The sequence below is a fragment of the Tripterygium wilfordii genome, chromosome 6 (genome assembly GCF_013401445.1).
Source record: "Tripterygium wilfordii isolate XIE 37 chromosome 6, ASM1340144v1, whole genome shotgun sequence".
NCBI lineage: Eukaryota > Viridiplantae > Streptophyta > Magnoliopsida > Celastrales > Celastraceae > Tripterygium > Tripterygium wilfordii.
The window spans coordinates 1,398,976-1,425,642 of NC_052237.1; the positions used below are offsets into that span (position 1 = coordinate 1,398,976).

The 26,667-nt window shown below is 35.8% G+C and overlaps 4 protein-coding genes and 1 non-coding gene across 11 annotated transcripts; 2 read left to right on the plus strand and 3 right to left on the minus strand.

Annotated features, from left to right (window-relative positions):
• Window positions 1–103: 103 nt before the first annotated feature.
• On the minus strand, window positions 104–6,310 carry LOC120000082 (NEDD8-activating enzyme E1 regulatory subunit AXR1-like). The gene is made up of 14 exons (XM_038847957.1): window positions 6,062–6,310; window positions 5,085–5,257; window positions 4,839–5,002; window positions 4,350–4,460; window positions 3,900–3,979; window positions 3,186–3,336; window positions 3,012–3,105; window positions 2,702–2,790; window positions 1,918–1,991; window positions 1,678–1,840; window positions 1,096–1,181; window positions 875–958; window positions 574–754; window positions 104–422 (listed from the first exon to the last, which is right to left on the minus strand). Exons 1-14 carry the CDS (start codon window positions 6,097–6,099, stop codon window positions 339–341), a joined length of 1,572 nt encoding a protein of 523 aa, XP_038703885.1. The 5' UTR covers window positions 6,100–6,310; the 3' UTR covers window positions 104–338.
• A 3,474-nt stretch (window positions 6,311–9,784) lies between these two features.
• Window positions 9,785–13,171, minus strand: LOC120000174 (cellulose synthase-like protein G3). 2 transcript variants are annotated; one of them, XM_038848112.1, is made up of 6 exons: window positions 12,394–13,171; window positions 12,002–12,151; window positions 11,549–11,674; window positions 11,016–11,462; window positions 10,568–10,915; window positions 9,785–10,426 (listed from the first exon to the last, which is right to left on the minus strand). In XM_038848112.1, exons 1-6 carry the CDS (start codon window positions 13,009–13,011, stop codon window positions 9,878–9,880), a joined length of 2,238 nt encoding a protein of 745 aa, XP_038704040.1. In that variant the 5' UTR covers window positions 13,012–13,171; the 3' UTR covers window positions 9,785–9,877. The 2 variants fall into 2 exon arrangements, with proteins under 2 accessions (XP_038704040.1, XP_038704041.1); XM_038848113.1 differs by having other exon boundaries at window positions 12,278–12,538.
• On the minus strand, window positions 12,257–12,338 carry TRNAS-UGA. The gene has a single exon. It is a non-coding gene; the product is annotated as a tRNA-Ser (tRNA).
• A 998-nt stretch (window positions 13,172–14,169) lies between the features above and the next one.
• On the plus strand, window positions 14,170–22,241 carry LOC119999941. 6 transcript variants are annotated; one of them, XM_038847769.1, is made up of 5 exons: window positions 14,171–14,520; window positions 14,601–14,732; window positions 14,806–15,007; window positions 15,404–15,460; window positions 16,071–16,516. In XM_038847769.1, the coding sequence occupies exons 1-4, from the start codon at window positions 14,248–14,250 to the stop codon at window positions 15,445–15,447; spliced, it is 651 nt and encodes a 216-aa protein (XP_038703697.1). In that variant the 5' UTR covers window positions 14,171–14,247; the 3' UTR covers window positions 15,448–15,460; window positions 16,071–16,516. The 6 variants fall into 6 exon arrangements, with proteins under 6 accessions (XP_038703695.1, XP_038703697.1, XP_038703696.1 ...); XM_038847768.1 differs by having other exon boundaries at window positions 16,076–16,516; XM_038847770.1 differs by lacking the exons at window positions 14,601–14,732; window positions 14,806–15,007; window positions 15,404–15,460; window positions 16,071–16,516 and adding exons at window positions 20,961–21,064; window positions 21,145–21,276; window positions 21,361–21,561; window positions 21,953–22,241 and having other exon boundaries at window positions 14,174–14,416.
• Window positions 22,242–23,794: 1,553 nt separating this feature from the next.
• On the plus strand, window positions 23,795–26,667 carry LOC119999942. Its single transcript, XM_038847773.1, has 5 exons — window positions 23,795–24,134; window positions 24,215–24,346; window positions 24,428–24,629; window positions 25,019–25,075; window positions 26,436–26,667. The coding sequence occupies exons 1-4, from the start codon at window positions 23,862–23,864 to the stop codon at window positions 25,060–25,062; spliced, it is 651 nt and encodes a 216-aa protein (XP_038703701.1). The 5' UTR covers window positions 23,795–23,861; the 3' UTR covers window positions 25,063–25,075; window positions 26,436–26,667.

A 26,667-nucleotide genomic window follows, 5' to 3' on the forward strand; every position in this document is an offset into this window, starting at 1 on the left:
AGGTCACTTAGATTGGTACACTATTCTAGCCATCCTCGTACACTTGCACTGAAGATTTCGGAGTGCTAGTCCACTGTTGCACAGAACACTTCAGAAGGGGTGATGACATGGGTAATGGCAGCCATAGTGAGAGATAATAAACGCTCATAACCTTACATATCAACATTGCCTCCTAGTGCCTGACGAACCGCATAGGATGCCCTGTTCCCGCGTGCACGACCCATCCAGCTCATAAAGAATGGGAATCTTAGGAATCATAAATAGCGTACATCCATCGCAAAATGCAAAGTACTTAAATCCAACAGAAAAGCAGAATCTACCAGTTCCTTCAAAACATTCTACAACATCAACAGCTGAGACTTGTGATCAATGCCATTGAAGATGAAAGTCCCAGACATGGAGACAAATTGCTTGGTTATGAGCTGAAACAGAAAACCAAATGCAAACTCAGGCTGAGTTACACTGCAATATCAACATTAATCTCACATTTCATGAGTAGGAGAAAACTCGAAGCAAGATCTGTACTCCAGTAATACAAACTCAAATAAAATTGTTGGAATGAAAACACGAAACCTTGATCACTTCTTGTGATGCAATTCCTCCAATGAAAGCAGCAACTGCATGAAGCTCCGAAGCTCCAAATCTGCACATCTCATTGATAAGATCCTCAGTCAATGTCGAGCCATTGCAACCCAAGTCGCTAAGTAGACCAATAGCAGTAGTCTTCAACCGAGATATATCCTCATCCAGTGTGCTTTAACACAGACAGCAAAGTTAAGAAACAAAGATCAGTATGCTTCAACAAATAACAACAACAATTATAATAATGCTACGATGATAAAAGACCATGGTGCAATGCTACAAAAAGAGTTACCCTTCAAATTGCCCAGGAAAACTGTTGCAATTTGCAGCAAACCTGTCAACCGCTCGAAGCAATATATAGAATCCCACAGCAACACTGCCAACAGTGAACAGTTTATTTTAAGCTGTAAGCTGTAAGGGACGGATTATTGAACCCTGTAGAAGTACAACAAGAACAGGAGGAAAGTACCCTGTACAACCAATCTGAATGCAAATATCATAAACTCAATTTACCTGAAATCCTCATCTGTTAAATACTTCTGCAACTCTGGCAGCGAAGGATTATTGAACTCTTCCTCAAGGGGGCGATACCTACAAACCTACAAGGCAGAGATTTCAAACTACAGAAACGATTAGATAATCTACAAAATTTCAAGCCTACACTTAGCACTTTACTAATAAGAAATTTTTATCACAAGGCTTGCTTTCCATTATCTAACTAGAATTACCAACACCTTAATAGATAACAAAAAGGCGTAATTATTGCATGGGCTTGTTTCATTTAGCTAAAGAATTTACAATGTATGCATGCATCAATCAATCTAGATGAGACAGTAATCATTGCATGGGCTTGTTTCATTTAGCTTAAGAATTTACAATGTGTGCGTGCATCATTCAATCTACATGAGACAATCTTAAGATAGCTCTTCAAGGACAAGGGTAACTCTTTTTTGTTTCTTATACGTCTTCCATATTCAACAGAATGGACCTTAAAAGCTCAACTTTTTTGTTGGGCACACCAATTAGAAATCTCACTTGTTGGATAAAATAAATAATAGACATAGAAAATATAAAGACCAACTTAAAATGACTGACTTTGAGTTTTCTTGCATTTTTGCAGAAACTTTTGATTGTGGCCTTGGAGATGCTATCTGGATCTCTACCAATTTTCTTCATTATAGTCTTAACTCGTTGCTCCATAGCTCGAAAGTCAGCCTCAGCCTTAGCCTGATATATCTTTTGCAAATTTACATAAAGCCTAAAAATGTATCAACAGATATACATCACCATTTTGCCATTTTAATGCAGTAAAATCTTGAGAGTTCAGAATCTAACTCAGTAGAAGATGTCATGTCTGGTATAGACCCTTCAAGAGGTGGCTCCCCACCACCTTCATTTGTGATGAACTCCTGTCAAAAGTGCATAAAAAGAACCAATAAATGAAATCTACAGATAAGATAAAAAAAATAAAAATACCCAAATTGATGGAAACAGATGCCACCATGAATATCACAAAAATGTTTAAATATTAGTTGTCCTTAGCAATCCTATATGAACTAGTACGGATTCTAGACGTCTAAATCTAATAAACGGGAAAAAACTCAACGAGCTTCTTGGTCAACAAGCAAAGCTCTGATTTGTGAAGTTATGCATGGGAGCAATCCCAAACAATATCTCAATTTAATATCAAAACTTATAAGAATACAGACACATACATAACAGGGAACCACAAGGTACAATTTCCTAAGGATAACACCCATTTCAAATCCCTTGATAGTTAGAATTTTCTTAAATTTTGAGTAGGGAAAGGAATTATCATCAAGGGGTGCAACCTACAAAAATTATCTACAACTACATCAAAGTGACTGTTTTCATCCGCAATACAAAATCCATTCAACAGAGAACATCAGTAGTGCAGCCATCTGTTTTTGAAAGTTTTAAAGTGATTCTTGGCCCTTGAAAGCTTTCGTCCTTCACTCTTTTGTCTTGAGAGTTGGACATGACAAAAGCTTCTGGGGCCAGACAATCCATCAGCATCCAAATGAGAGCACTACTGTTAAATCACATAAACCTAAAGCAGACAAATCAGAAATTATTAGGCAAGTTACCAGTTACTAACCTTCAAAGCAGCCACCATGACCCAAAAATCAGATGAACTAGCATTAACCTCACCGCTGTTATCATTAATTATCTGTTGCAGATCTTGATCTATTAAACCAAATGTCAGTGTCAATAAAGGTTAAAAAGCAAAAAAACTTTCAAAAAAGATTCAAAAGGGATGCATGTGAAATATAAATCCATGTGCAGGAATCACAGAATTGATGTACTTTATAACTGATTTTGACCATTTTTTTGATGTATTATGATATGATACTCTTGAAATTTTATCCTCAAGACCCCAACCAAAGAGTTGGTTCAAAAATACATACTAACTCCACGAGGAGCGAAGACTTTGAAGGAGGCATCAATAGCTTCTTTATAGTTGTCCTCATCCATTGCAATCATCCTGGATTTCAGAAGCTCCTACAATGTTTTAAATTCAGCTTGACTCTACTAGAGAACACTGGAAGACAAAATGAGAAGTCATGAAGCAAAAGGTAAACCTTGAACTCTTTCTTCTCTTCCCTGGTTGATGGATGATTACCACCATGTGATTTGGCCCATTCGTCAGCCATCTTTACAAGGATTACAACATATGGTGTGTGCTTGTGAGCTACAGGATCTGATACATTTAAGTCAATGGTTTCTGCAAACCTACCGTCATTATTTCCGAGTCAGTATACTTAAAGGAGAACACAAGATAAATTTAAACCCAAAGAAACAAAGGGACAGTTTCCAGGGTTTCAAAATACATGAAGGCCCAAAATATAACTCAGACAATGGCCGATTTAGGGGGCCCCGGTGCCCCCTAAACTTTTGAAAAAAAATTATATATATTTTTTAAGGAAGTAGGAAGCAGTATATACTCTAATCATATAATTAATGATATTATTATTAATTTTGAAAGTCTCCCTTTTTAGTTGATTATATAGACATACAAGGAAATTGAACAAACAATGTTTACATGAATCGAAAGTAAATCAAGAAATTTTCCTTCAATTATAGTCTTACAAATGTTTTGTAAATATAATCTATTAATAAGCCTTTACACCCTAGACTAATGCATGACATAAGTTTATCACAATATAATAAATTGAATTGGATACGAAGATTGCATGACTAGTAGATTATAAGGTGTTTGAGCATGATTCAGATATAAAAATTTAAACCATTAATAATCTAATTTGGTAAAACACCCAACACAATAAATCCAGTACCTCCGGAGCTCAGGCCAAGGATTGTTTAGCCGAAGGTCATCCAGGAAGTGATCAGGCTTTGACTCAATCACAGTATGTTCCTAACACATACAATAAAAACCAATTAGCACCTTGGAGATGCAGTCTTCAATCAGAAATTTTAGTAGAACTTGTTTTCCAGTAACATCACCCTTTAGGTCAGACCAATTTTTAGCAATAAATTGAATTATCAAACCGTACTTCCTGTCCCTAGAGGAATTTCAAGTGAAGTTTTAGGATTTGTATGCCTTCAGTTATCAATCAGTAAAATTTTTGGGGTAATTGAACCAAACAGGCATCAAATTGAAGTACAACCACAAAGAATCCAGTACGTTACCTTGCTGTGTTCCTGGGTCCTTGTGAATGGTAGCAAGCCAATTTCGAATCCAAGATACTAAAAACAATTTCAAATATGAAAGCAAAACATCATACCTTCAAACTGATTCGAACAAGCCCAGTAAGACCATAGGAGCGAGCAAAAATCAACATCACATTTGCCTCTCGACAAATTTTATCAAGTTTCACCATCGAGTCTTCCACAAGCTGAAAGAGATAGTAACATAAAAAATGACAAATCAAAAGGATTATTTAATGTTTGGAGACCTAATCAGTCACAAGGGAACAATAATGCACAGAAACTCAACTAACAGCAAACAACGCAAGATACCCAATGACAGAAACAGTGAAAATTAAGAAGAGTTAGGCAGCATTAGTAGGTAGAAGCCACTCCAGTATCAAATTAAACATTGACATGTACGCACATCTATATAACTACAATCAAACACAAGCCAAACACAAAAACACACTAAAATTTGAAAGTTAAATGGAAAAACAATGGCGCTGAGCATGCTAAACGTTAGAGCAAAACTAACAGGATTTCAAAAAATGAAGCAACTAAAGGACGGCTGTAAATTCACATACCTGGGTGGCTACTACCAACGTAAACTGAGAAAAGAATGCAGGATTAGTCTCAATTAATGCCTGCGGATACTCCTCAATGAACTTGGCTTTAACAGCGTCATTTAGCTCTTGGAGGAATGAACATACATATTCTGCCTTCGATTGTCCAACACTAGATTCATCCACTACCGACATCAAAAGTTAAGGATAGGAAATACATCCAAAAAATAAGCAAGTAAATGAGCAAATAAGAATAACATAACATACCCATGAAGTTATTTCCAAGATCACCCACTTCAACTTTGGATCCATCAACCACTGTGATGCTCCCAACCCCACCAAGAACAAGATTCTTTAATGTCTCGGAGCCAGTAGGCCCACAATTAAGTAAGCATATGCTAGCTTTCTCAAGGGCTGCCTGTCCTTGGTCACCCCAGATCCTGGAATTTCAGTTAACAATTTAAGTTAAAGCAAAACTTCAGAAAATTCAACACGATATAGAAGAAATAATTGCATTTTTTACTTCAAATGTTTGCGAATAAAACTAACAGACTGCTTTTATCCAGAATCATAATACGCATTCTCATTGCAAGGGAACTAACTAAATAATGCATAAATAGTATGCCAGACCTACCAGACTTTCTAAATAGTATGCAATCCTAATGAAAACATGTAAATAAGTCACGCACACCGTTACCAAACCATCCAAGAGTGCAGTCCTCGCAAACGCACACAAAAGAGTTTTTCTCAAGATTGTCAAAAACTTCCTACGGTTCTAAAATTGTAACGAACAGATATTCCTTCTGCAGCAGTTTCTGAAACATAATACCACCATTGTAAGCGCTCGTAGAATTTTTTTCTGCAGTAGTTCCTAAAAAATAGAACGACTACTCCACTGCCTATAGAATCTTTTATTTATTTCATTATTCACTCCTTTTTAATCATGCGATTTTTTCAACAAAATCCACCTCCAAACGAGAAAAGAGCCATCAGTCCACAATAGAATTAGAATCCGTAACAGGTGACCGTCTATGTGATTAGGTTTCACACAAAATATCGATCCACGTCTGGATATATCTGTCTAATTAGTATTTGCACTTGCAATTAAAAACTGCACCGCGGAGTCTTAGTATGAGGGATGTTAGGGCAAATAGATAACGGAAGAGTGGAGCCGAGAGGACGAGGATAATTGGAGGACAAAAACAGTAGTTAAAATAAGAAACAGAGAAAACATTGATCAGTACCTGAGCTGACGATCGTATTTGATTTTTGGCTCCGCCATTGCTGTTCGTAAGAGAAGACAACTCTTATTTTGGGTTTCCTTCGCTTGATACTAACGCAGAGCGAGTGATTGGGGAGACGAGAGTTCAGAAGGGAACTGTGCCTTCACCCAGACAATTATACTTGATGGCTGATGCGGACAATAAAGCTGGGTGGAACGGTGTCGTTCAGAGTCGGGAACATACTCTCGCTAAACTGTATACCGAATACTAAGCTGATTCCTATAAGATTTTTGTGAACGAGCGAGTGATCTGTTGTGATTTGTAAATTTAGGCGATTACTCAATAACCTGTTTTTCTTAGAACGTCCATTAAGGTTAATCTATATATATATATATATATAAAATTAGAAGACATCTTCCCATTTTTTCCCTTCCAAACTTCCAACATATAAAATTAGAAGACAATTCAATTTTTTGATGTAATACATCCAGTGCATTCGCAGATAATATAAACCAACAGAATTTTTTGAAATTTTAATACTCAATTATATTTTTAATTATTATCCTTATCACTCTATCCATTTTTAAATATAATTTTAATTAATATATAAATATTTTTTAAATTTAAATATTGTTAGTTCAAATTCTATCGTAGATATTAATAAATTTAAATAACTATATTTAAAAGTTTGTAAAGTGTTTTCATATTGTTATTGAAGAGTTCAAATCATATTCAAACTAAAAAGAATTTCTTTTTAATTAAAATCAAATTTCTTTCATATCTAATCAACTCATAAAGTTTTTGAAATTTAGATAAATTTTTTTGAAAATTTTGTTAGTTCAATTCCATTCGTACATAATATAAACCAACAAAAAAATATTTTTAAAATTTTATCCTTATCACTCTATCCATATTTGAATATAATTTTAATTAATATGAAAATTCCGAAAATGTCACAATATAATATTAATTTTATAACCTTTTTGAAATTTTAAATATTATTGAATAAAATAATTAAATATTGATATTGAATAGTTCAAATCATATCTAAACAACTCACAACTTCTTTTTGATTAAAATCAAATTTCTTTGATATATAATCAACTCATAAAGTTTTTTAATGTCAACTAAAGTCCATTTATGTTTTCGATTTACTGATGTAGATAATTTTTAATAATTGTACTTTTATTAATAATTATCAACTGAGTAAAATTTATCAAATTTCTTTGATATCTATGTAGAATAATCAAATCATAAATATGTTGAATAGTTAGATAAATTTGATAAAGTTTCTTTTGTGATGTGGTGGGTCTCATAATAAATGTGTGGCTCTCACTTAAATTGTGCTTTATTACAACCATTGGATTTTGGTCCAAAATCCTAGCTGAATTAAATGAGGTATAAAATTCAAGCTGAAATAACATTAATTCAAATTAAAATTAATAAGAATCAAATACGATTAAGGATTAAAATTTCATTTTTGAATTTTATTATTTTTATCATGTAGAATTTAAATATATTTTATCAAAATTTCAAAATGTTGAGTTTAATATAATAATTTTCAATAACTTTTAAATCAAAGCAAAAAAAAAATGTAAAAATATTTTGAATAAAGTTATGAACTGCTAAAAAATTATTAAATAAAATTTAAATTCAATGATAAGTGCTATAACTCGTAAGTAAATTAAATTTTAAAATTAATATTATATTTGATTACTTTGCTTATATATCAAAGAAATTAAATTTGACGTAATATATTTAATTCTAATTAAAAATTAGTTATGAGATGTATATACACATGAATACATATAGAAAAATAAAATTAGTTGTATATTCAAATTTATATCATTAATTACCCCACGAAATGCTATCAGTGCAGGACACAATTTTATCCCAACAGTGATAGGTTGTTTGGCAAGTGATTGGAGTATTTCTCCCTTACTTTACCCGACCCTCCCGAAACCTTGAATACCTAACCATGGATTTATGATATAAAAATAAGTAAATAAATAATCATACTATTAAAAATATAACCAACAAAATAGAAATATTTTTTGAAAATAATTTCCGTGGTAAATTTTTTTAGGAGTTCCTCTCTTTGCACAGTACGGATAATTGCGGTCTAAGCAAATATCATTACCCAACATCCAACGATATGCAATATTAGGAGATGAGGAAAAACAACCAGTACGGGTATCAATCGTAAATCTCTACCCATTCTTCAAATAATGACATGACATGGTATCAAAGGCATTTATGACATACGCTCTATACATTATTCAAATAATGACATGGTATCAGACTAATTTATGACATAGTTTTTATCGCCAGTGATGGTTCAGACAATTTTACAAGGTATTAGAGCATCAAAAAACAAAGTAAGTGTTCAAAACAACAACAAAAAAAAAAAAAACATGTTCGATTCGTGAATATAAAATGATAATTTACTTTTCATCTCTTTATTCAAATTATTACATATGTTCTACCCATTCTTCAAATAATGACATGGTATCAGAGGTATTTATGAGATAAAATCTACACATTTTTCAAATAAAGACATGGTATCATATGCATTTATGACATATGCTCTATCCATTATTAAAATTATAAGATGGTATTAGAGAGATCAAAGAACAAAATAAGTGTTCAAAACAATGAAAAAAAAAATGTTCGATTTGTGGATATAAAATGATAATATACTTCTCATCTCTTTATTCAAATTATGACATATGCAAAATTCATATCAGACACATCATATAACAAAATAAGCATTCAAAAAAAATGTCTGATTCATTGATATAAAATGGCAACATCTTTTCTAACACGGACTGAGAATTGATATGAAATGGCAACATCTTTTCTAACAATATATCAATCGCGTTATGAAAATTAACTTTAATCATTAACAATGGGATAAGACAACTGAGAAAGCAAGTATTCACCATTGTTTAAAAACATGTTTTCCACTCGTAAATTTCTTCCTAAAATAAAGAAACAATGACAAATTCATGTCATAAATTACCCCTCAAATCTTGACAATGCAACACACATATTTAACCCGATAGTTATAAGTTGCTTGGCAACTAATTCGAATATTGCTCCCTCACTCCACTCTACTTTAGCGAAATCAAGAATACTTAAAGATGGCTGTATAAATATAAAAAATTATAAAAATATTTATGAAAAGAATTATCGTCATATTTTTTCTAAAAGTTCTCTCTTTACAACATACGAATAATCTAGCTCCAAGCGAATGTCATTATCCATAGTCCATTGGTATGCAACATTAGTACTTGAGATAAAACAATCAGTGTTTTCATCAACTTTATTTCCCACAATCTTAATTTTATTGTTAAAATTACCCCTTTAAAGTCTAATTAGTCTTGAAAAATTTTAAACGCGACATTGATTGGTTACTTTGCGACTGAATTATTGATTGCTTTCTCAGTTATAAGTATATCTATGGAGCGGGAATTTTATTAAATAATATATATAAGTGGGGTAATATATAGAAGTGAGGGGATATATTATATAATATCAAATAAGTTTAAGTGAATTAGGAATTTTATTCTAAGTAATATATATAAGTAAAGAATAAATATTATAATTCATAATATATAGGTGTGGAGAGTTTGAATTTTGACAATTGCTATTTTGATAATCTATCTAACACTTGACCCATGAATCATATCAGAATATTGAAAACAATGAATTGTAACAAAAATTTAATTAAAAAATAAAGCATTGGAAAAAAAATTGCCCATGAAATGGTAGTGAAGCTTTTATAGTATCAGTAACATAATTGAAATAGTCCGATCATACAATCCCCTTAAGCCATTATTTATTGAGAATGAGTGAGGCGGATTCATATAATGCAAATGTCAAAATTGCTGCAATGACAACGACTTTTCCTGACATTTTTCCTTTGTCAATTCTCATAACCATGGCTTCATAAACTGGCCAACAATTCACCATCACAAATGCTGATATGAACATTTGCATGACTAGTCCTTCCATGTCCTTCCATCCAAGAATTCCGAACACTCCTCGAACGAAGGAGACGAAGTTGATCATTGATGTCATTACTAGGGGAATAAAAATTGGTGATGCAACTCCAAACTCAAAAATCCCTTGGTCATATCTTCTCCTTTGCTCACCATCAACTACTTTACTTGTAACATTGAAACTAATTGTGGAAATGCCAATGTGCTTGGCCAAGAACTCAATAAATCCAAATAATTGAGACGAGAGCCCCTTTATCATCCACATCCTTTGATCATTCCACCACCGGTCCACCGTTCCTCCAGCTAATACAAAGTCAAGGAAATCTTGTCCATAGGCCCCTACGCCAAGGAATACATACAAGAGAAACCAAGATTCTGAACCCTGAAAAACATTTATTATACTCTCTTCAGTATTAGGTAAGTTTTGACATGGGTTTTTCTAAAAATAAATCTACATATATTAGAGCTCTTAAGCTAACATTCCAACTGTAAAGCTCAAAGGAAAGGTAAAGGCATAGCATACCTTAGGTAAGATAGAAACTTGGTTGAGAAGAGCTAGTTGGGGTAGAAAGGCATATGTGGTGATTGGAATGGACCAAGTCGGCGAGAATGCATAGTGTGAATAAGCGAGGCCCATGAGAGGGTTTATAGCCCTAACACCATAGGTTATTGTGCTATATTTAGAGAATGCTACTTCAAGAAGTCCAATGTCCCATCTCTTGCTCTGATTCAAAGTATCAACCAAGCTTATGGGTGCATACCCATAGAATGCTGCCCTATCAGGATTGCAAAATATGGACTTCCACCCCTCACAATGCAACATAAAACCAGTGTTGTAGTCCTCAACCAGTGATCCATATCTGAACCCAATCTGCATATTCAATAAATAAATAAATAAACTACAAATAAACAAGCTTTTCCTAACATACTATTGTATTGTTAATGATAATAATGAAAATATAGGTTTTTACCTTGGAGCCCCAATTGGTATTATTCTCATAATTACATCCAGCTACAAAGTGGGCCAGTGCCAAAATCTCTTGGGACTTGCTGAGCTTGTTTACAATATGGGCTGGTCGCAACTCTGGTATTTCCGGTGATATTGGAGTTGATGGGCCTCCAAAGAAAGTCCGTCGAAGAAAGAAGGTCCCTGAACCAAAATAATCAGGGCCTCGTAGCCCATCCAACCCCATAGGATTAATGTGAAACATACGTTTGTACTCACAACTGTAGGTATCACTCTTGTTGATGCCCTTAAACCGCTGAGGAAATTGGACATACCCCAAGTGATAAGGGATTATTGTTGTATCGGAGAAGTAACAGAGCATTTGATGAGGTGTTCGAGGATTGTTTGAGTACATATCACAATCTAATGTTAGAACTATCGGAGCATTGCTTAGGAGAGCTGATACTCGAAGCTTTTTCAAGGGAAATAAAAAAACAAAATGATGAGCCAATATATATAGATAAATTATGGACAAAAATAATTTATGAGGATTCTTACCAGGGCATTAAGGGCACCACCTTTGAAGTGGTGGTGAGAAGTCATGCTTTTCTCTCTAGAGACATAAATGAGGTTTGGCATAGAATGGCCTGTGATGTCTAGGTCCTTGCCGTTGTCTAATAGAATCTACAAGTAAAAGATATGTATTGTAAGGGAAGACAAAAATGGTTTAACACAATTGAGAAATCGCGCAAATTAGATATATTGTATGCTTCGGACTTAACCCGTATAGATTTGTTCCTCCCCTAGGCTTGACCCGGGGAAAAGGCCACTCGTGAACTTGTCGGTCCCTAGACTAACGGAAGATGTGGGATTTTTATGTTGCTAATGTAAATTTTTTATTAAAAATACAGAAAAGGAACATGCCTTCTATTTCAAGCTACCATAGCGTCAAAATATAAGAAATATGGTTTTTTTTTTTATGAAATGTAAAAAATATGGTTAGAGGGCAACCTGAACTACAGCAGGATGATCTTGATCGGTAAATCCGTCCGTCCACTTTTCAAAAATCTGGCGCTCTTCATCAGAACTGATATACTGATCGCCAACTTTTCCACTCTGAACCACGAATTCCACCCTAGTCTTCATGATCTCATACATCGTCTGCCACATGATCAAGAAACGAAGCTGATCACTTTCCTAATCTTAAAAAACAAGGGTTGAGATTTGAGACCTTTTGATTGAAATGGTACAAAAACAAAAGTAAAACGTCGACAGCAGGGTTCGAACCTGCGCGGGCGAAGCCCAACAGATTTCAAGTCTGTCTCCTTAACCACTCGGACATATCGACTTCCTGCTTCTTTAATAGTTGAAGTATAATAGACTGATATTTAAGTTTTTGTTACCTTGATCTCCCGAGTCTCAGAGGACCAATGATCATGATCTGATGCCATGAAATGCTCCTCTGGACTCCTCTCCATGACGTCGTTCTTCCGACAAAATGGCAACCAGTATCTCCCAAACTTGGCAGCCTCCAGGAAAGCAAAGAGAGTCAGTGCAGAGCCACCGTCATCAGACACAAATACTGACAACTTGTCCGTCGGATAATCATACGCCAAAACCGACAAGGCCGTGTTAACCACCGTGATTGGCGGCTCCTTGTACGGGTCCGCCGTGCATATGAACACATCCAGAGCCGGAAACTCACTTCTTCTCACAACTTTTTCGAGGTTCTCCGGAAACTGTCTGCGCTGAACTGGACACATCCGTAAAGCCTGTGTGGTGGCCCACATGAAGGCGAGAACAAGATCAGAGAGTAGTAGAGATACGTGTATAGAGAAGGACAGTATGGATCTGGATTGAAAGAGATTCTGCGCATGATGAGAAAAATGAACTATGAGTCCACAAGTGTAAACCACCGCGAATAGTCGGTTAAACATGGTCCGAGCAAGGGGTTCCACCGTGTGAAGTGGTGGACCGCCGTGGGTGGTGGTGGCAGAGAAACCTCTTTGGTTGCGCTCCATATTTTGTGGCGGTAATTTTGCGCTTAATCTTATCCTACATTTATAGCCATCCTGAAATCTAAGAACGAGTTTCTATTTTCTAATTACTTGTGGACCGTTCTTTTAATCTAATGACTAAGATAATTGAAACCGATTGCCAATGAAGTCAGGCATGTGATTGGAGCATTAGAGAAAACATCAACGTACATCTTAATTGTTTTATGAGCATTTTGACATTCACGGCCTTATCTTTGCGTAGTTTAGTTTATCACTTTATCCATTGATATTTGATGGGCCAACTACTATCTTGTCTATAGTGCTTTGCTTTCTCAATCTTCCCACCGAAAGACTTTTTAGTGAACCTATGAAAAGTAGGCTCAATAAGAGAAAAAAGTAACGGATTTTTGTCGTATTTGATTGCAAGGACCAGACGACTTTCTTTTGGGAGCCGTCTGATTTTATTAAGTCAGATCAAATAGCTATAATTATAATAATATCATTTAACTCACCTAGATTGTTTGAATTTAGACCAAATATTACTTCCCTTGTTTATGTCTATATCGTGATTATTAATTTTTACCCGTCAAATAATCGTCACTGTCTTAGGGATAGATAATTCTGGTCATATCACTTATCATAAAATAACTATATAAACACAACAATCATGTCATAATCGCTTGATGGGAAGGAGCTGCTGACTCACCCATTGTTGGGTTGACTCATTGCTCATTTGCTGACTCATATACACGTATATTTTATCTTAAAATCAAGAAAAATGTATCGTGAATTTTATTTTTTTATTCTTGTGTGGAATGGAATATTTGTGCTATTAGTGATTTAACATCCATCCAATCAAATGAGGAAGAGTGTCCAAAAAATCTTCCAAACCGTGTTTGTTCATTGTTTTCTTTATTATAAATAGGAAAAATCTAATTGTACATACAACATTTATGTAGTTTAATTCTTCATTCCTGTTAAGTTCGTGGGACTTGGGCTTTGGACCATTTCAAATCATTAATTTCAACAGGATTTTAAGGGGCTGGAGGCCCAAAATATAACTCTTAGACAGTGGCCGATTCACCAAGCCCGTATTCTAGAATATGTAGAGTATGTCCATTCAAATAGCCCAAACCATGAGTCAATCAATGGCCCAGTTCTTATATATATACGTTTACTCCTCCTTCCCTATTCGGATAGATCGATCGACGAATCACGAAAACGAAAAAGCTTTCTGGCTAGGGTTTGTTATCTGTGTCAATGGCGAGCCTCACCGGGGAAGGATGGGAGTCCAAATTGGAGGATAAAGCGCCGACAGACAAAAGGCCTCGAATTGAATCCGATGACGGTGGCGACAAATCTATTTGTGAAGCTGGAGACGATAGCGACAAATCAGCTGGAGACGAAGGCGAAAAATCTGTTTGGGAAGGTGGAGACAATCGAAAAATACCTGTAGACGATGATGAGTATTACAGCGATGAGATGCCCGACGAGGTATATGAAGAATATGCTAGACAGGTTAACGAGAGCGAGGTGAGAGCGTCGTATATTTCACTGAATAGTAATTTTTCGTTACGATTTTTTAATTTATGGGTGTCTTTCTTTGAAAACAGTGTTTCGAGGTCGAGGACTTCAGGCAATATTTCATGTATAATATGGTGGTGCCAGTTGATATTGATGACCATTATCTGAATTTAATCACTCCTTTCGCAGAGTTGGGGATAAAGCAGTTCAACAAGGATGAGGTATCGTTTAAAAAAAAAATTCTCAAGATTTTTTTTCCTCTAAACATTTGCTGAGCGATTTTAGTTCTTGTAGAATGCGAATTTTGAGTTTGTGAGGCTTGTGAATCTTACCGCAAGGCTTGTCCGTGGTACCAACTTTTACGTTACCTTTGAGGCAAAGGATGCTGATGGCAGTCAAATTAAGACCTTCCAAGCTCTGGTGTTGTCAGCACCAGGACGTGAGAAAGACGAGCTCATATTTTGCAGGCTGAAACCCCCACCCACCAAAATGCAAGGTAAATTAACTTTTCTAAATATAGCCCATTCTACTTCTATTTGTCAATTTTTCGGGGCTTTATATGTAATATATCGCTAGAGTCCTTTTTTCTTGTTTTCATCATCAATTGAGTTGCAACCCTGCAAAAAATGATCTAGATATTGACCAAGAACGGAAAACTTGTGCGATCGCACTTGTGCATGAAAGAGAGTTTTAACTAATCGTAATTGCAACAAAACCATGCTTGGGTTACCCAATCACTACCTTGACAAGAAATTTGTTGTGTATATTCAACTGTATAATGCATGATTCCATCGGTTGACATTGTTTATGTCATTTATGAGATTGGGTTACTTAAATCTTTTTGTTTTTTGGTATGTATGAATGGTTCTGAAATTTGGAATTCTTCATATAGGTACTGAGCATGAGCAGGCTGGGCAAGGCCTCACTTGTTCCTGATCTGTTATCTGAGGTAACAATGTAACATGTAAAGTACTTCTATTTTATACAATAGTAAGCAAACCGTACAGGTGAACCTCATTGGTTAGGACTAACATGTGCTTACTGTTAATTAAACTACTGTTGTTAGTGAAGGATCAATTACAGGCAAACACTAGAGTCTTATCTTGACTAGACCATCACTATCCTGACATTAGACCTGTACAGCTATGTTGATGAGTTGGTTACTATAGAAATTAACGTTTTACAAAACTTTCATTCACCAAAGTAAAGTAATGATTTGACAATGGATCCTCCATACACATTCAGGGCAGAAGAACATTTTGACGACTAGATTTTTCATTTTCCTTGATATTAAGTGGTCTCCCCTGGATGGTTAAGATTCAAATCATTGTATTTAATTACCTGTTGCCATGTTTATGTACGTATGTGACCAGTGAATTTCCTTGCACGATTGTTAACAAAAATGCAGTAGTTATTAGCTATTGTTTTGAGACTGTCAAATGAATTAACTTCTGCACATGGAATTCACTAGAAATTATTTAGATACTTCAGTGAGTACAGAAAACAGATCGGTGTAATGATGAAATATGTAATGTTATGATTATTTGGTGATGCGTCAGTGCAGACGCCGAGTGGAAAGCCCAGGCAGGCAACATCTGTGTTGCTTCATCTGACTGGAGCTGTAGCGGGATTTGCAGGTCTTCTGATAGGATCGAGGAGGTCCATAGTCGGTGGGGAGAGGGTGAGAATGCTTGGAATTCTTCTGAACTTGAAGAACTGAGTTAAAAAGAATAGCTTTGCATGTCATGTATTTGTGTTGGTATACAGAGCAAAATCATCCTAACAAACCCGAGAGAGAGAGAGAGCGGCCATACTGTGGGAATGTGCTCCATTTTAGCGAAGAGCTACTCTGAACAATAGCTAGGAAAAGAAGGCTGAGGCTTTAAGCCTGTAACCACCTAGTCCATTCTTTGATTGAAGGCTAATTTGTAAGTTGCAGTTCCTTGGCTGTCAAGCTCCTTAATAAATACAAATCTCTGGTGGATTTTCTGCCCTCGTTTCAGTATGATGTTGCATTATCCGTTCTGACAGTCTAATTTTGCCAAAATTGTTATGCACCCATCATCTATATGAACCCCTTAATGGAAGTTGTTAAATTGGGACAACAGATAGTTGAGAAATAGTTCGGCCAACGTTATTGAACAACTAATGGAGGAAACCTCAAACCTGCACTTTCTGTCTTTTTTTAATGGATGGGGGGATGGATGAATAAATGTGATTTAAATCAATTTATATTTAGTAATTGAAATTTATCCATGTTTGTTCATTGTTTTCTTTTCTTTATTATAAGGGGAAAAAGGGTCCTAATTGTACATACAACATTTATGTAGTTTAGTTCTGCATCCTGTTAAGTTCGTGGGCCTTGGGCTTTTGGCCTTTCTAATCATTAATTTGAACAGGATTTTAAAAGGCTAAGTTCAATACATGAAGGCCCAAAAATATAACTCTTACTCTCTTAGACAGTGGCCGATTGACCAAGCCCGTATAATAAATAGACTCTGTAGAGTAAGTCCATTAAAATAGCCTATATGGTCCTGATGACCCAGTTCATAGCCCAAACCATGAGTCAATCAATGGCCCAGTTCTTATATATATACGTTCCTATCCGGATCTGTTAGATCGATCGACGAATCACGAAAACGAAAAAGCTTTCTGGCTAGGGTTTGTTATCTGTGTCAATGGCGAACCTCACCACGGAAGGATGGGAGTCCAAATTGGGGGATGACGCATCGCCAGAGAAAAGGCCTCGAATTGAATCCGGTGACGGTGGCGACAAATCTATTTGTGAAGGTGGAGACGATAGCGACAAATCAGCTGGAGACGAAGGCGAAAAATCTGTTTGGGAAGGTGGAGACGATGGAAAAATACCTGTAGACGATGATGAATATTACAGCGATGAGATGCCCGACGAGGTATATGAAGAATATGCTAGACAGGTTAACGAGAGCGAGGTGAGAGCGTCGTATATTTCACTGAATAGTAATTTTTCGTTACGATTTTTTAAGTTATGGATGTCTTTCTTTGATAACAGTGTTTCGAGGTCGAGGACTTCACGAAGTATTTCATGTATAATATGGTGGTGCCTGTTGATATTGATGACCATCATCGGAATTTAATCACTCCTTTCGCAGAGTTGGGGATAAAGAAGTTCAACAAGGATGAGGTATCGTTTTTTTTTTTTAAAAAAAAAATTTCTCAAGATTTTTTTTCCTCTAAACATTTGCTGAGCGATTTTAGTTTTTGTAGAATGCGAATTTTGAGTTTGTGAGGCTTGTGAATCTTACCGCAAGGGTTGTCTGTGGAATCAACTTTTACGTTACCTTTGAGGCGAAGGATGCTGATGGCAGTCAAATTAAAACCTTCCAAGCTCTGGTGTTGTTAGCACCTGGACGTGAGAAAGACGAGCTCATATTTTGCAGGCTGACACCCCCACCTACCAAAAAGCAAGGTAAATTATTTTTTCTAAATATAGCCCATTCTATTTGTCAATTTTTCTTGTTGTTTTCATCATCAATCCAGTAGCAACCCTGCAAAAATGGGTCTAGATATTGACCAAGAAAGGAAAACTTGTGTGAGCTTACTGTGCATGAAAGAGAGTTTTAATTAATCGTAATTGCAACAAAACCATGCTTGGGTTAACCAATCACTACCTTGACAAGAAATTTGTTGTGTATATTCAACTGTATAATGCATGATTCCCTTGGTTGACAGTATTTATGAGATAGTGTTACTTAAATCTTTTCTTCTTTTTTTTTCGTATGAATGGATGGCTTCTGAAATTTGGAATTCTTGGTATAGGTACTGAGCATGAGTCGGTTGGGCAAGGCCTTACTTGTTTCTGATCTGTCATCTAGGTAACAATGTAACATATAAAGTACTTCTATTTTATACAATAATAAGCATTTAGGGCTAAACCATAAACCATACAGGTGAACCTCATTGGTTTGCGCTAACATGCGAGTACTGTTAATTAAACTACTGTTTTTATTGAAGGACAAATTACAGGCAAACCCTAGAGTCTATCTTGACTAAACCATTACCATCTTGACATTAGACCCGTACGGCTATGTTGATGAGTTGATTACTATTGAAATTAATGTTTTACAAAACTGAATGTGGATCAAAATCATAGTGACCAAATTCAAGAATAAAATTTCGTGGACCATCAAAATAACAATGACAAAAATTTGAAATAAGTGAGCTACTTCCAATCTCACTGTACAAACATGAAGACCTACCTCTGATCTAGACTCACGCGATTGCAGTTAAAGAGACAGAGAGGGGAGAGGTGAGTGAAAGTAAAGTTTTTTTAATTTTTTCTTTTTAATGACATATCATTTTTATTTTGATTTTTTTTCAAAAAACTTCGGTGGAATTGCCGCACATCCAATTTTGCAATGGTTGACCATTTGTCAAATCAACATTAACCTTGCCCAAACTGTAATAAATATGACCAAGTACCCAAAAAGTTTTATTTTACAAAAATGTGCGACGACTTTATAACAAAAAATATTTGGGTGTTAAAAGTGAATGATCGCAATCTTTCGGTTATGAAAAGTATAATTAATCCGCCTCACAAATGTCTATTGCGGCTGTAATTGGTTGCTTGACAACTGATTGAAGTATTGCTTCCTCACTATTCTCTACACCATCAAAAACCTTGAATCTTCATAGATGGTTGTGTGAATAAAAAATAAAATTGTGAAGTATCATATTATTAAAAAAATTAACTAACAAAAGAAAAATATTTTTTTGAAAATAATTACCTTAATCTGTCGTTGACAAGTTCCATGACAGGTTTCCCTCTTTGCAACATATGGATAGTCGCGATCAAAAACATATACTATTATCCAAGATCCATCAATATGCAAAATTAGGAGCTGATCCTGTTCTTTCATAAATTCTATCTTTTTTTGGAACCATAACTCTTCAATATGTGATACTATTATCCAAGATTCATCGATATGCAAAATTAGGAGCTTGGAATTCTTCCGAACTTGACTGAGTTAAAATGAATAGCCGTGCATGTCATGTATTTGTGTTGGCATGCATAGCAAATTCATCGTATCAAACCAAGAGAGAGAGAGAGTGGCCATACTGTGGGAATGTGCTCCATTTTAGCAAAGGAGCTACGCTCTGAGCAATTGCTAGGAAAAGAAGGCTGAGGCTGTAACCACCTAGTCCTTTCTTTGATTGAAAGCTAATTTGTAAGTTGCAGTTCCTTGGCTGTCAAGCTCCTTCATAAACACAAATCTCTGGTGGATTTTCTGCATGCACTCAGTCTAATTTTGATAAAAGTTTTATATTCACCCATCTCATAGCCTCATCATATTCGTCATTTTTCCCGTCTTGTTAAGTTTTCATCTACACTTTCTGCAAACATTGGTGTCAACACCATGCAGGACATGCACTAGACGATTCGATACTATTTGTTTGGTTAAAAGATGTATTGCCTTAATTAAGCCCAAAAGAAACTTCATTTATACCTTAATATTCCCCTTACACCTTCTACGGGCAATTGGTACACAAGAATTCATATACATATATATATATATATATATATATATACTCGTCAGTTTGGACTTTGAAGGCCATCTTTTTTCATTTTTTATTAGAAAAATACTAGATCTACAGCCAGTGGATCCATGAGGGCTTCGTCATTGTCTGAAAATTTTTTTTTTGAGCTGGTCGCGTTGGTACTGAATCCATGAGGGCTTGTTTCAATTGAAGGAGACTTGGTGTTTGTCTGGCCAAGTAACAGAAGGTCTAAATATGGGACGAATCGATCATAAACGTTATGTGTGATATAAGCTTAACCTTGTTCCAATTCATCACCAGCCAACCACAATTAATGAAGGAAACGTGCACTTTCTGTCTTTTTCTTAATGGATGAATGAATATGAATATCATGTGATTTAAAACAATTTATATCCAGTGATTGAAATTTATCCATGTTTGTTCATTGTTTTATTTTTCTTTATTATAAAGGGGACAAAACCTAATTGTCCAAACAACATTTACGTAGTTTAGTTATGCATTCCTGTTAACTTCGTGGGCCTTGGGCTTTGGGCCATTTCTAATCGATGAAGGCGCGAAATATAACTCTTAGTCTCTTAGACAGTGGCCGATTCACCAATCCCGTAAATAGTGCTCTTCTTCAAGTAGCCCACATGGTCCTGATGAGTGATGACCCAGTCCATAGCCCAAACCATCAGTCAATCAATGGCCCAGTCCAGTACTTACATATTTATTGTAACCCTGACGAATCACGACAACGAAAAACCTTTCTGGCTAGGGTTTGTTATCTGTGTCAATGGCGAGCCTCACTGCGGAAGGATGGGAGTCCAAATTGGGGGATGACGCGTCGCCAGATAAAAGGCCTCGAATTGAATCCGGTGACGGTGGCGACAAATCTATTTGTGAAGGTGGAGACGATAGCGACAAATCAGCTGGAGACAATCGAAAAATACCTGTAGACGATGATGAGTATTACAGCGATGAGATGCCCGACGAGGTATATGAAGAATATGCTAAACAGGTTAACGAGAGCGAGGTGAGAGCGTCGTATATTTCACTGAATAGTAATTTTTCGTTACAATTTTTTAATTTATGGATGTCTTTGTTTGATAACAGTGTTTCGAGGTCAAGGATTTCACGAAGTATTTCATGTATAATATGGTGGTGCCTGTTGATATTGATGACCATTATCAGAATTTAATCCCTCCTTTCGCAGAGTTGGGGATAAAGCAGTTCAACAAGGATGAGGTATCGTTTTTTTTTTTTTTTAAAAAAAATTCTCAAGATTTTTTTTTCCTCTAAACATTTGCTGAGCGATTTTAGTTCTTGTAGAACGCGAATTTTGAGTTTGTGAGGCTTGTGAATCTTACCGCAAGGGTTGTCCGTGGTATCAACTTATACGTTACCTTTGAGGCAAAGGATGCTGATGGCAGTCAAATTAAAACCTTCCAAGCTCTGGTGTTGTTAGCACCTGGATGTGAGAAAGACGAGCTCATATTTTGCAGGCTGAAACCCCAACCAACAAAAAGCAAGGTAAATTATTTTTTCTAAATATAGCCCATTCTATTTGTCAATTTTTTGGGGCTTTATATATAATATATGACTAAAGTCCTTTTTCTTGTTGTTTTGATCATCAATCCAGTAGCAACCCTGCAAAAATGGGTCTAGATATTGACCAAGAAAGGAAAACTTGTGTGAGCTTTCTGTGCATGAAATAGAGTCTTAACTAATCGTAATTGCAACAAAACCATGCTTGGGTTAACCAATCACTACCTTGACAAAAAATTTGTTGTGTATATTCAACTGTATAATGTATGATTCCCTTGGTTGACATTATTTATGAGATAGTGTTACTTAAATCTTTTCTTTTCTTTTTTTTTTTGTATGAATGGATGGCTTCTAAAATTTGGAATTCTTGGTATAGGTACTGAGCATGAGTAGGTTGGGCTAGTTACAGAGAATAGCTGTGCACGTCATGGATTTTTTTTGGTATACAGACGAAAATCATCGTGTCAAACTGAGAGTGAGTGAGAGCAGCCATACTGTGCGAATGTGCTCCACTTTAGCAAAGGAGCTACACTATGAGCAATGGCTGGAAAAAGAAGGAAGCTGTAACCACCTAGTCCATTCTTTGATTGAAGGCTAATTTGTCAGTTGCAGTTTCTTCGCTGTCAAGCTCCTTAATAAATACAAATCTCTATTGGATTTTCTGCCGTTATGTATGTTGGATTATCTGTTAACTCACCAATAGAAGTAATCACAATACCAACAAGTTGCTTTGTGAATCAGAAGTAAACTATGGATGTAAACTTATAGGGTTAAAATAGGTGGTGTAAACTTAGTAGTTTATGTTGTGTTATGTGTTAACAAAATTTCTCAAAACCTAATTCTACATACATAGTTTAGTTCTGCATTCCTGTGAAGTTCGTGGGCCTTGGACTTTGGGCCATTTCTAATCATTAATTTGAACAGATTTTTAAGGGCCTAAGTTAATGGTCCAATCTCCTCTCGGCCTTTTCAAGCCGAAGAAGCAAAGGTACAGTTTCCACTTTCCAGAGTTTCGAAATACATGAAGGCCCAAAATATAACTCTCACAGTGGCGGAATAACCAAGCCCGTATAATAAACTCTGTACAGTAAGTCCTTTCAAATAGCCCATATGGTCTTGATGACCCAGTCCATATAATAGACTCTGTAGAGTAAGTCCCTTCAAATAGCCCATTGAAAAACTTTAGTTAGACCTTGATATTTATTAAGAACACCCATTGTTAAGTGTATTCCTACAAATTTTAAATATTTATAAAGGTACTAAAAGTACATAAAATCTTAGACATTTTAAAAATACATCGCAGACGTAAAACAGAGCAACCCATAATCGGATGTTGAAATTGACAGAAACGAAGATAAATAAGACAAACCGAAATCCAATTTGATTTCTCGAGGACTATCAAATACCCTATTCGATGAAGCATCATCATCGTCGCTTCACTGACTAAGATGGGAGAGCTCGCAACGAAAAGAGACTAAATGCAGTTAGCCTCTCTTTCGCCAAAGAATTCAACAATACAATACAAGCACGCAAATGTAGACCATATCCATGACCTCTCATATGTTCAAACACTTGAATGGCCTCCTGGGTCACCTTGGAGTTTGTGTAAAATATCACAAGCCAACTCAAAACCTGAGAATTCACATTTGGGTCACTATGAGTCCTCAGCAAGGTCCGTAAAATAGATGGTGACAACAAAAAATCATTTTGACAATCTTTTCGTGCAAGTCCTGTGAAGTTTTGAAGTGCTTGGTACTCTGTGAGAATGTGAACCATGGTCCACGTGGATTGCAAAGAGATAGAGAGAGTTGTTTGTTTTTCTACACCGACTGCAGTGTTGGACTCGAAATTGGTTTCTTCAATTCTGATTTATCCTCAGGGTAGGTCGAAGCTTGGCGGAGTATGGTGGGCGATCGTGTTTCGAGCCTTTCGAGTTTGTGCGAAATGGAGGTCCCTGAGTGCTGTGAATTCCTGCGAGGAAGGCGGAATTTTTGTTGGAGGGTGGGGTGTTAAAGAGCTGAGAACTGAAAAGAATATGTTAAGAGGAAAGTCAACTTAAATCGGGTGTGATTAAATTATTAAAAAACTGAGGTGTAATTAAAATTTTCCTAACCGATATTCGTCCTGATGACCCAGGTCATAGCCCAAAACCATGAGTCAATCAATGGCCCAATCCAGTCCCATGGCTATATATATATATTAATTTACCCCTCCCGACGAAAAACGAAAAACGAAAAACGAAAAGGCTTTCTGGCTAGGGTTTGTTATCTGCAACATCTGTGTGAATGGCGAGCCTCACCGCGGAAGGATGGGAGTCCAAATTGGAGGATGGTGCGCCGCCAGATAAAAGGCCTCGAATTGAATCCGGTGACAGTGGCGACAAATCTATTTGTGAAGGTGGAGACGATAGCGACAAATCAGCCGGAGACGAAGGCGAAAAATCTGTTTGGGAAGGTGGAGACGATCGGAAAATACCTGTAGCCGATGATGAGTATTACAGCGATGAGATGCCCGACGATGTATATGAAAAATATGCTAGACAGATTAACGAGAGCGAGGTGAGAGCGTCGTATATTTCACTGAATAGTAATTTTTCGTTAAGATTTTTTAATTTATGGATGTCTTTCTTTGATAACAGTGTTTCGAGGTCGGGGACTTCAGGCAATATTTCATGTATAATATGGTGGTGCCTGTTGATATTAATGACTACTATCAGAATTTCATCACTCCTTTCGCAGAGTTGGGGATAAAGCAGTTCAACAAGGATGAGGTAGCGTTTTTTTTTTTTAAAAAAAAATTCTCAAGATTTTTTTTCCTCTAAACATTTGCTGAGCGATTTTAGTTCTTGTAGAATGCGAATTTTGAGTTTGTGAGGCTTGTGAATCTTACCGCAAGGGTTGTCCGTGGTACCAATTTTTACGCTACCTTTGAGGCAAAGGATGTTGATGGCAGTCAAATTAAAACCTTCCAAGCTCTGGTGTTGTCAGCACCAGGACGTGAGAAAGACGAGCTCATATTTTGCAGGCTGAAACCCCCACCCACCAAAAAGCAAGGTAAATTAAATTTTCTAAATATAGCCCATTCTAATTCTATTTGCCAATTTTTCGGGGCTTTATATATAATATATCGGTAGAGTCCTTTTTTCTTGTTTTCATCATCAATTGAGTGGCAACCCTGTAAAAATGGATCTAGATATTGACCAGGAAAGGAAAACTTGTGTGAGCTTACTGTGCATGAAAGACGTTTTAACTAATCGTAATTGCAACAAAACCATGCTTGGGTTAACCAATCATTACCTTGACAAGAAATTTGTTGTGTATATTAAACTGTATAATGCATGATTCCCTTGGTTGACGTTGTTTATGAGATAGGGTTACTAAAATCTTTTTTTTTTTTTTTTGTATGAATGAATGGCTTCTGAAATTTGAAATTCTTGGTATAGGAACTGAGCATGAGCAGGTAGGGCAAAGCCTCACCTGTTGCTGATCTGTCATCTGAGGTAACAATGTGACATATAAAGTACTTCTATTTTATACAATAATAAGCATTTGGGGCTAAGCCATAAACCATACAGGCGAACCTCATTGGTTATGGCTAACATGCGTGTGCTGTTAATTAAACTACTGTCGTTATTGAAGGATAAATTACATGCAAACACTAGAGTCTATCTTGACTAGACCATTACCATCTTGACATTAGACCCGTACGGCTATGTCGATGAGTTGTTTACTTTAGAAATTATTGTTTTACAAAACTCAATGTGGATGAGAATCATAGTGACCAAATTCAAGAATAAAATTTCGTGGACCATCAAATGACAAAAATTTGAAATAAGTGAGATACTTCCAATCTCAGCCCTTCCCCCGAATTTAATAGTTTGGATACAGAGGTTTTATCGTAGCTTCTGTTTGGGATCCTCCCGAACTGTGTGTGTACGAGCACATATTATATATATATATATTATGCATTTATTTATTATCTTTTATAAATTATACTGTAAATGGTACATGGAAAATTGTATGAAAAGATGCTAATGAGCATAAAGTAACATAATCTTTGTTGAATTGTAAAGCGATATCTGCCCTAATTATTAACAGCTACTTTCTTGACAAGATAGCGATTTGCCTAGCCTTTGTCTTTGTATCATAGCCTTTGGTAAAGGAAAAACCATGATCTGAATTGTATTTTTTCTTTGTTGTTCTTTTGTTGCTTCTCTGGTTAAGGTTTGGTCTGTCTAGGTTTAGATCCTCATAGCAGTTTCTCTTATACTGAATTATTTTATCACGTATGATTTCAATTTAGTTGAAAATATCACATGGAGTTACAGTAATTTGGAATTGTTCTACTTTAGAATTAAATGCTTAATGCTAAGGAAATTTCAGTTATTCAATTTTTGGCCCGTAGGTGGTTAGTTTGGCTTGTTCATTTGGGGGTCGCTTTTTAAGGCCTACATATTAGACTATTAGTATTGGTGAGATTAAGTATGTCGCTGCTGGACCATGTCTTAGCCTTTTGTGGCGTGTGTGTGAAGTTTGCCAAGTCTAATTGGTTTGCAATTTTACTCTCACATAACCAAGAAACTAATTGGAATTGCCATGCAGATCCATAACACAGTTCTCGTTTCATTCATGCCTGGTGTGTTTACATCCAACGTAAGATAAAAAAACATAAATTGAGAAATCTTATCTTTGTGAGCATTTTGGTTCTTGCGAATGTGCTAGAGAAAAGGAAACTGTTGAGGTTGTAGATGAAATATTGGAATTGCCAATGCAATATACTCGCTGAATCAGTGAATTTTACAGTTGTAGAAGTTACTCTTTTTTTTTCTGTTATTAATGCATTGTTGCTCTTTTTTGCAGGCATTGAAGAGTTGATAGCTATGGGTACTATGCTAATGGGACTGTAAAAAAGGTGGTTTTATTTGAATGAAACAAAATTAGGTAAAGGTTTTGGAACCACTAAATATATGTTAATATTGAGTTAGTGCTATAGTCTATTCGAATGTTTTATTTGTGGAGTGGAAGTGTGGAACAGTGTATATTTGACAGCTTAGCTTATATATTTATGTGGATTTTTCTGACTAGATATTGC

What these genes read in the sequence shown, in the direction of transcription:
- LOC119999942 (XM_038847773.1), top strand. Translation starts at nt 23,862, where the DNA reads ATGGCGAGCCTCACCGCGGAAGGATGGGAGTCCAAATTGGAGGATGGT. An exon ending in GACAGATTAACGAGAGCGAG is followed by an intron (nt 24,135 to 24,214) that starts GTGAGAGCGTCG and finishes CTTTGATAACAG; the next exon opens with TGTTTCGAGGTCGGGGACTT. An exon ending in CCCACCCACCAAAAAGCAAG is followed by an intron (nt 24,630 to 25,018) that starts GTAAATTAAATT and finishes TTCTTGGTATAG; the next exon opens with GAACTGAGCATGAGCAGGTA.
- LOC120000082 (XM_038847957.1), bottom strand. Translation starts at nt 6,099, where the DNA reads ATGGCGGAGCCAAAAATCAAATACGATCGTCAGCTCAG. An exon ending in AAGAGAAGAAAGAGTTCAAG is followed by an intron (nt 3,106 to 3,185) that starts GTTTACCTTTTG and finishes AAAACATTGTAG; the next exon opens with GAGCTTCTGAAATCCAGGAT. An exon ending in GACATGACATCTTCTACTGA is followed by an intron (nt 1,841 to 1,917) that starts GTTAGATTCTGA and finishes ATACATTTTTAG; the next exon opens with GCTTTATGTAAATTTGCAAA.
- LOC120000174 (XM_038848112.1), bottom strand. Translation starts at nt 13,011, where the DNA reads ATGGAGCGCAACCAAAGAGGTTTCTCTGCCACCACCACCCACGGCGGT. An exon ending in GTGGTGCCCTTAATGCCCTG is followed by an intron (nt 11,463 to 11,548) that starts GTAAGAATCCTC and finishes CCCTTGAAAAAG; the next exon opens with CTTCGAGTATCAGCTCTCCT. An exon ending in ATACCAATTGGGGCTCCAAG is followed by an intron (nt 10,916 to 11,015) that starts GTAAAAACCTAT and finishes TTGAATATGCAG; the next exon opens with ATTGGGTTCAGATATGGATC.
- LOC119999941 (XM_038847767.1), top strand. Translation starts at nt 14,248, where the DNA reads ATGGCGAGCCTCACCGGGGAAGGATGGGAGTCCAAATTGGAGGATAAA. An exon ending in GACAGGTTAACGAGAGCGAG is followed by an intron (nt 14,521 to 17,542) that starts GTGAGAGCGTCG and finishes CTTTGATAACAG; the next exon opens with TGTTTCGAGGTCGAGGACTT. An exon ending in CCCACCTACCAAAAAGCAAG is followed by an intron (nt 17,960 to 18,309) that starts GTAAATTATTTT and finishes TTCTTGGTATAG; the next exon opens with GTACTGAGCATGAGTCGGTT.